Source organism: Chelonoidis abingdonii, chromosome 19 (genome assembly GCF_003597395.2).
Source record: "Chelonoidis abingdonii isolate Lonesome George chromosome 19, CheloAbing_2.0, whole genome shotgun sequence".
NCBI lineage: Eukaryota > Metazoa > Chordata > Testudines > Testudinidae > Chelonoidis > Chelonoidis abingdonii.
In genome coordinates, this window is record NC_133787.1 from 40,045,583 (window position 1) to 40,053,948 (window position 8,366).

General features: G+C 62.6%; 1 protein-coding gene across 3 annotated transcripts; it reads left to right on the forward strand.

Annotated features, from left to right (window-relative positions):
- The first annotated feature begins 835 nt into the window (after window positions 1-835).
- Window positions 836-7,039, forward strand: LOC116815667 (peroxisomal trans-2-enoyl-CoA reductase-like). Of its 3 annotated transcripts, XM_032764214.2 has the most exons (7): window positions 836-891; window positions 1,872-2,025; window positions 3,940-4,047; window positions 4,506-4,645; window positions 5,128-5,224; window positions 5,389-5,513; window positions 5,934-7,039. In XM_032764214.2, exons 2-7 carry the CDS (start codon window positions 1,941-1,943, stop codon window positions 6,108-6,110), a joined length of 732 nt encoding a protein of 243 aa, XP_032620105.1. In that variant the 5' UTR covers window positions 836-891; window positions 1,872-1,940; the 3' UTR covers window positions 6,111-7,039. The 3 variants fall into 3 exon arrangements, with proteins under 3 accessions (XP_032620105.1, XP_032620107.1, XP_032620106.1); XM_032764216.2 differs by lacking the exon at window positions 1,872-2,025 and having other exon boundaries at window positions 854-891; XM_032764215.2 differs by lacking the exon at window positions 836-891 and having other exon boundaries at window positions 1,597-2,025.
- The last annotated feature ends 1,327 nt before the right edge of the window (window positions 7,040-8,366 follow it).

Consider the following 8,366-nt stretch of genomic DNA (forward strand, 5'->3'; position numbering starts at 1 on the left):
CCAGCTTCCCTCCCGCCTTAGCCGTTCACTCAGACACTGCCAGCCACGCCCGGGTCTGGGGGGCTTGTTCTGCTCCTCTTCTCAGCAGCCAGTGCCCTGCCTGGGGAAGGGGTGGGGCCAACCCTTGGCCTCTCCCCCCAGGACTGTCCTGTCACCCCCAAAGACACCTCTGATACACTGACATACCCAGAGATGGAGACCCCTCTCAAAGCCTATGAGGTACAGGGGGAGGAGACACAGAGACCCCTCCCCCATCCTTGGGGTAAGGGGGAGGGGCTGAGACAGAGGCCCTGCCCCCTTTGGTGGGGTAAGAGGGGCTGAGATTGGCCCCTCCCCCCTGTGGGGTAAGGGGCTGAGGCGGAGGCCACGCCCCCTCTGTGGGGTAAAGGGGGAGGGGCTGAGACATAGAGATCCCTCCCCCCTCTGTGGGGTAAGGGGCTGAGATGCGGAGCCCCCCCCGCACCACTCACCTGCCGGCCCACGGCCTCTCGGCTCTTCCGCCGGGCAACAACTTCCGGTTTCCTCTCGTTCCGCCCCCTGGCCAGCGGAGGTCACGTGCTGAGAGGCGGGGCTTCCCGTCGCCCCGCCCACCGGTGGGTTAACCCCCTCCCTGCCGGCCCAGGGGGCCTGAATGGCCGGCGGCCCCTGGGCTAGGCAGTGGCCGGGGGCGGGGAGCTGCAGGGAGGCCTGGTTCCCCGTATGACCCCTGCGGAGCCCAGAGGGGGGGGGCCAGGCTGGGCTTCTTCCCACACCCCTGTCCCGCCCATGCCCCGTCCTGCAAGTGAATTCCTCCCAACAGCGGAGTTTGCAACTCCAAGCAGGGTGAGAAGGGACAGGAAGAAGGATCTGTCTTTATGCTGCCTGGACTGTCAGAGGCAAAGATCACCAAGCGTTAAGGAAAGCTGCCCAGTGGTTGGCCGGGGTTAGCCCTAGAGAACATACAGAGCTTGCTGATCATACAAGCTTCTGTTACCTTTTGAAATTTACAACCGGACTCATTTGTGTGTGTGTTTAGCTGCTTTGGCCTTGTAAATACCTATCTTGTTTCCTTGTCCTACATAATAAATCTTGAGATGGATTATTATAGGATTGGCTACAAGCGTTGTCTTTGGGGTGAGATCTGCCGTGCAATTGGTCGGGGGGTGGTGGTAAGTGACTCACCTTGATCTGAATATTGCTGATTCTTGGTGAGCGAGGAGGGAGCAGTGGGCGTGCTGGGGAGCTGTCTGTGCGGAGCATGGCCCAGAAGAGGAGGTGTCAGACATGCACGAGGAGTCTGAGATCAGAGGTGGCGGCTCCCTGGGGCATTCCCAGAGGGGGTGCTGGACACAGAGCCCAGGCAGGGGAGAGAGAGGGTGGGCAGTGAGGCAATGCAGAGAGCAGGAGATGGCACTGTGGACAGGGCGCTGGGTACCTGCAGCCACATGCTGCACTCGCTCTAGGCACCTCTGCGCTGGCGAGGACCCCACCAAGGCGGGCAGAGAGAGTGAGCTGACCTCACTACCCATGGCTCTCGGCTAAATGACTGCCAGGAGGGGACAGTGACGGAGGAGAGGGCTGGCATGGACCCAGGAGACTGGCAAGATGGCAGAGTCTCCCAGAGGCAGGGGTGGGAGCCCCGTCACTGAGACGCTTATGGCCGGACTGGCCAAGGCACTCAGCCCTGTGCTGGCATCCAGGGTGGCCCGACGGCGTTTGTCTCAGGCCCACTGAGTCTGAACTGACCCAGTGAGCAACAGTGAGACAGGAGGCAAAGGACAGGTGGGGGCAGAAGCAGGGGGCGGGGCTAAGTGGGCAGTGGGTGTGGCCGTGGGAGTTGGAGGTGGAGCTAGGTATGCACCTTCCCTACTTATTTCCCTGCCTGGGAGCAGCCACAGCCTGGTTGGTGGCTGGCCCCGGTGTGTCTCTGCTGTTAGCCTGGTCTCCACCTGGCTGCTGGGATGTCTGCCGTGGACAGAGTGGTTGTGGTGCTTGGAGGGGCTGGCACGGTGGGATCCGGGATAGTGAAGTCACTGCTGGAGAGAGGTAAGGGCAGCCGGCTGAATGGGGCGTTTGGCAAAGGTGATGATTGATTTTGTTTTCTAACCACAGCCACATATGGGCTGGCAGGGGCAGCGTGGGCTTAGCTCTGGCTGCAATGCTGGGCTCTCCCCCTGGCATGAGCGAAGACTCACAGTAGACCCGAGGTGCTGGGGACCTGACCCACAGCTAGCAGGTGATGCCAGGTCCCTTCCTGCTGACACCAGCCCCCGCCAGCTCCTGGATGATTACAGACACTTAGATCTGTAATCTGTGTCCTGGCCAGGCAGCCAGCTGACTCTGGGGTGGAGCTGAGCTGAGAGTGCCCTGCTGGGGAGGGGGGAAGAGGACCTTGCCTGTGAGTGAGGGGAAACCTGCTGTGGGTGCCTGCTGCCCTGATGTGTTGCTCAGCCCAGGCTTTCTCTTCTGCCCCACCCTAGTGAACAAAGGGCAGGGGCCGGCTAGGACACACACTGCTCCCAGCTCAGCCATGGCCGTGCAGGAGGGGCAAGTGCCCTGGCGGAGCTGCCTGTGCAAATTCTGCCATTGATGGCACAATGGTGGGTGGCTTTCCTGCCCTCGGCGCTCCGGTGCTCCCTGCACCTGCATGCTGTGCCTCCTCTCTGCCTGACTGCAGCCTGGCATCCACGTTCCTGAGCCAGCAGCAGAGTCCTAGGTAGCAGAGCTGGAGGTACCATCTCGTCCGCCCCCTGGCGTGAGTGGCTTGTTCCTCGCTATCTGTTTCTGCTGTTGCATAGGGTACGTGCCCTGGGAAGCCAGATTAGGGCAGAAATCAGGACCACTCCCTTTCACAGGTACCAGCCTGACCTGCTGCCTAGGTAAACCCTGCTGCCCCCCGGCGGTCCCAATCCCCAGCGCTCACCCCACGGCAGCCTGGCTCTGGTGCCATTTGCCCCAAATATCTCTAGGACACCAGCACCCTCCAGCCGAGGGGTAGTTTTATGTGTAGAAGGCTCCACCCAGAGCCACAGGCAGAAGGTGGCTGGGTCCCAGCATGCGCAGAGCTGTTGCTATGTATCGGTGTGATGCCCTGATGAATGGCCTTGCTTTCAGCCCTGCGTTTGAAGGGAGAGCCACGTGCTGAGGCAAGCATAAGTGGGGGAGAGAGAGATGACTCTGGTGTTTTCTCCTGACAGCGCCATGCCCAGCTGAGCACCCAGAAGCCTGCAGTGGGGGTTGGTGGGAGCAGTGTGGCGCTGGCACAGCCATGTTTGCGCATGTTGCACAGAGCTGTGGCGAAGCAGGCCACTGAGGCAGTTCCCCCTCCCCACCAAGTGATCTGCCCTGAGTGCAGGCCCCATGACATGGCATTGTGTGCGCAAGGCTGTGGCTCACCTGGGCCTGGGTGCTGGGCGGGTCACACAAGACAGGGAGAGCAGCTCTCTTGCAAGAGGGGAAGGTGAAGGGTCTAGCTTTACAAAGGCTCTTTCCATCACCCCAGCTCACAGGGCCTCCCTGTGCTATCCTGGAGCGTGCAGCAGCTTGCCCTCACTCCAGCTCTCCTGATGTACTGCTACAGGGAGGGGTGTCAGTATCACCCCTTCCTCAGCTGGGAGATGGAGATTCAAAGGGACCAGGAGCCAGTGGCGGAGCAGGGAATGGAGGCCTGGAGCGCCTCCCTCCCTCCCTCCTTAGCCCAAGGTACTGTCCCTGCTTCCAGAGACTCACTCACTCACCAGCACAAGCTGCGCTGCCACCTCAGGCCTGGTCCCTGGGACGCCCAGTGGGACAAGCCGCGACCCCTCCCTGCTAACAGAACAATGCTGGTGTGCGAGGCCCCAGGAAGTGCTGGGCAGAGGCTGTGTGTGCTGGGGATCAAGGGGCCGTGCTCGCGAGCTCCCTTCCAGCCGGCTGCAGGATGCTTCGGGCCGCGTCTCCCCGACACCCTCTCGCCCGCAGGTTTCCGAGTCGCTGTCATCTCCCGTGATGGAAGCAGGCTGGAGAAACTGAAAAGCTTTGTACCAGCACCGACCCGTGACCGTCTGCACACGCTCACTGGGGACGTGGGTAAGGCATGTGGCCGGGCCCAGCCTGCAGCTCTGCCGGCAGGATTCCCAGGGACGCTGGCCGAGGAGCGGTGGGGCTGATAGTGCCCAGGGGAGACACTTGGTGTCAGGCTGTCCCTCCAGGGAACCCCTTATTCCAGGGCTTCCCCACTGGAGGAGAAGGCAAGAGCCCAAGAGGAGCGTTCAAGCCAGCTGGCCTCTTGCATGTTGGGAGCTCCGTGCTAGAGCAGCATGTTGCTGCAGCCAGCTCCACTCAGCTAGGTATGCCCGAGCAAGGCCCAGCAGGCAAGGCACCTTGCCCAGAGAGAGAGCCACGTAGTCGGCCATGACCTTCCTGCATGGACCCCTCTGCAGCAAGGGCAGGGCTGGGTTCTACCCGCAGGACCTTCTCTTTGCCCCTTGCGGTCGCAGGGCTGGACCCAGTGCCGGGGCACTCACTCGCTGCTGAAATCCTTCCAGGGTCCGAGGAGGGAGCGGAAGCTGCCAAGGAAGCCCTGCTGAAGAGCGTTGGGAAGGTCACGGACGTGGTGTCATCGCTGGGCTTCAGCTGGTGGCAGGGAGGGCCCCCCCACACTCAGACGCTGCAGGAGCTTCACCAGGTGGGTGTGGGCAGGTGATGCAGCTGGCTCTGGGGAGGAGGCGGCAGTGAGCCTGTAGGGAGGGCCAGCAGGGATGCTGAGGGAGTTAGGCTGGGATCTAGACTCCACTGTGCTCTTGTAAAGCCGCAGCCAGGTAGTGCCAGCCTGTGCAAGGCCTCAGGACAGTAGCCACTGGAAGCACCATGGAGACAACAGGTTCGGCCCCTGGGGAAGGGAACAACTGTGACCCCAGGCTCTGTCCCAGGACAGGGCTGAGGACTGGCTTACCCAGAGCTGGGTTAGCGGGGTCACCGTGTTGGAGTGCTGTGCTGTCTCCAAAGGGCGTCCGTCCCCGGAGCAGCAGCCAGTCCCTCTTGGCCTTGGGCCTTGTCTCGGGATGCACAGATCAGCAGCCTGCAGTGGAGGGGTGATGGGGGTAGGAGAGTGGGATGCGGCTGCAGGAAAGAAAACACTCGTGTCTGACCTGTGGTTCCCCCCTCCAGGTCCTGGAAACGTTGCTGCTGAGCACCTTTACGTCCTGGAAAGCATTCTTCCCTCTGGTCCAGGAGAACCCCAGCGGCTCCTACACCTTCATCACAGGTGAGGGGAGGCCCAGCCACCGGCGACAGGAGAGCCCCTCGCCGCTGACGGGGCCAGCAGGGGCTGCCATGCGTGCAGCTGTGGGTTCTGGTGAGCCGGGGCTGCAAGGAGGCCTTGCGTGCATCCCCCGCCCTATCGCGGCCAACGGGCGCTCTCTGTTTCAGGAGGGGCTGGTGAGCGTCTGCTCATGCCAGGCACAGGGTTCCTGACGCTGGGGGCTGCGGGCGCACTGGCCTTCTGCCAGGTGGTCCGGGAGGAGTACCCAGACGTGCCCTGCAAGCTGAATGAGGTCAGTGCCCCCTGGCTGGGGAGGGTGGGGTGGAGGGGCACTCACAGCTCTCCCTGCCCCCTCTCTAGGAGCCTGCTCGCTGGGGTCTGGAGGGGAATGGAGCAGAGCCCAGTGAGGCCTGGCCCCCTTGCTGACCTGGTGCTAGCCCCAACTGGCTGGCGTCTCATGTCGGTCACCAAAAGCGCCCAGAGCTGCTGCTCGACAGCCCCTTTGGGCAGCCCAGGCCCCTCCGCATGTCTGGCCAGCGCCTGGCTCAGTGGGTTCCTGCTCCAGGAGGATACAAGTAACACAGCTGGGGCAGGTTTGTGGGTATTAATGCGGCGAGGGACTCTGCTCCACTCTACCTAGAGTGAGGGCACCCCCTCCTGGCCAGCCAGTGGTGGACGGCCTGGGCGTAACTGGCTCCGCTTTCCCCTGCAGGTGAAGATTGACATGGGGGTGGTGACCCCGGAGTGTTTGCGCCCCGGCTACGTGAGTCACCTGGAGGTGGGCGAGGCAGTGGCCTCCCTGGTTGAGAAGGGGAGCGTCTCCCACGCCGTGCTGTGTGCCCGCTCGCCAGCCGACCTGAAGACCCTGACCCTAGACGGGAAGATCTGAGGCCTTTGCTAAGCCCTCTCAAGCTGTGTCCATTTCTAGTCCCCCCTGCTCCCTTGTACAGGGCTTCTGGGTACATCTGCCCCATGCTCCGGTCCCCGGCCAGGATGGGTGAGCTCAGCTGGGACTTGATTCTGAGCGGCAGCTGCCTTGCCAGCCCTGGAGCTGCCGGCACGGACAGCACCGCGTCATTCTGTGTTTTCTCACCACCTAGCGAGAGCAGCTGATTCCTCCTTTCCCTGCTGGGGACCCAGGATCCTCTCCTCTCTAAGCCCCATTCTCTCCTCCCTGGCCCAGCAGCAGAGGGGAGGAATGGGCAGTTGCTCTGGCTGGCACCTCTGCTCCTAAGCCCTGGCAGGAATTCAGGCTGGGGCAACAGGCAGTTCTGTGAGGAGCAGCTGTGGCCCCAGTGGAGGGGGAAGCCAGCCCCAAGCACCCTGCTCGCCCTGGGGTCCCCAACAGCCATAGGGCAAGCCCCACATTTCAGCTCCTTCTCCAGCTAGTTGCCTGGTGAGTCATGTCTAGCTGGGCAGGTCCATCCTTCCAGCCAGCGAGCGGCCTGCCCTCCACAGCCTGCCCTACATCCCCTCCACCTCTGAGGCTGTGATTTTATCAGACCCCTTCCACACTGTTCTCTCCTCTGCATGCCCATCCCAGCTATTGCAAATGAGCGGCTGGACCCCTTGCTCAGTGTCCCATCCCTAGAGCAGGGGAGCTCAGGGTGCTCGTGAACCGTGCAGCCTTGGGCCCCAGACACTGTTGTTGGTTTCTCCATCGCAGCGAAGCTCTGCAAAGTCATGTGCTCCAGTTGGCACCAGGCCTCCTGCTCAGCCTCAAGGCTGGGCACCTTGTCTGCCTACCTCCACCTGGCGCTTTGCTCCCAGTAGATGTCCCGTGGTTTTGCATGTTTGAATAAACATTATTTGTACCAACACCATCCTGTGTCACTGCGCCAGCAGGAGTCTGCTCCTGCCTTTACTTCCTGCCTTGGGGCCTGGGCTTCCCGGGCCCTGAGAGTGACCAGTTCTTGCTGCCCCCTTCCCCTGACCAGGCCCCAGGTGGGCGACGGCTAGAAGAAACCGCCATGAGGTATGGCATGGTCCCCTGCCCCAGGACGGGGCACCTGCAAGGGTGTCCATGGGGCCCCGCCATGTGCTTTGCCCCCACAGCAGCTAGCCGGGGAAATTGGCTCACACGAGCTCTGATCCAGGCACCAGGCCGGCACTAACCCCAGCCTGCTCCTCACCCCCACGTTCCTCCCAGCCCTCGAGCCTCTGGGCGTGGGGCTCCCAGCTGCGGGGGGCAGAGTGGACAAGAAAGCAGCTGCATTGGCACCCAGCTTGGCCTGGGCCCTGCACCTCCAGTCAGATGAGTGGTAACAGGCCGGACCGAGTCCCTCTTCCTCTGATGCTACAAGCCTGGCTGGCTCCTTCCCTGCCTCACCCAGCACCTCTCCCTTCATTAGCCACAGGGGTTGGGCCTGCTCTGGTGAGCTTGGGAGGTGGGAAGGGGCACTACCCACTGACTCGCACCACTTTGGCCTGTGGGGTTCAGGGGGTTTCTGATCCATGCCCTGGGCCAGCCCAGCACTGCTGAGCTGACGCAGGGCCAGGCAGCCCCACGCCTCCTTGCCCACTGCCATCCCGTGAGGGTGAATGGCTACTCCCCAGCCCCTGGGCACCAAGCCAGCTGCCCTCACGCAGGGCTGCCTCAGAAGGGCACCGTGCCCACCACTTGGCTCTGTCCCTGCCTGCCAGCACCACAAGGCAACACCTCCTCAGCACACAGGCCAGGCCTGGGGAGGTGCCTGGGGTGAGAATAGAGAGCCCAGGGGTTCCAGGCTGCCCCTTTTTTCCAGCCTGGCTTCAGCCAAGGCTCCTGCTCTGGCCGCCTGCGTCCCGTAGCTCCACAGGGTGCTCTTGGCGCCCCAAGGTTCAGCATAGCAGATCCTCCCAGGGTGGCTCCATAGGTGGAGAAGGGCTGCTGCTCGGATGAGTGGGTGGCTTGTGTGGGAGCCAGTGCTGCCCCTTGGGGTGGCTCCCCCCTCCCGGACTCAGTCCCCTGCCAGCCTGAACATCAGAACGGCCACACTGGGGCAGACCAAAGGTCCTTCCAGCCCAGCGTCCTGTCTTCCAACGGTGGCCAGTGCCAGAGCCCCAGAGGGAATGAACAGACCAGGAAATCAGCAAGTGAGCCACCTCGTCATCCAATCCCCACTTCTGGCCTGGGGTACCAGGAGGTTGGTTTGGTCCGTGTCTC

What these genes read in the sequence shown, in the direction of transcription:
- LOC116815667 (XM_032764214.2), top strand. Translation starts at nt 1,941, where the DNA reads ATGTCTGCCGTGGACAGAGTGGTTGTGGTGCTTGGAGGGGCTGGCACG. An exon ending in CACGCTCACTGGGGACGTGG is followed by an intron (nt 4,048 to 4,505) that starts GTAAGGCATGTG and finishes AAATCCTTCCAG; the next exon opens with GGTCCGAGGAGGGAGCGGAA. An exon ending in CGCTGCAGGAGCTTCACCAG is followed by an intron (nt 4,646 to 5,127) that starts GTGGGTGTGGGC and finishes TCCCCCCTCCAG; the next exon opens with GTCCTGGAAACGTTGCTGCT.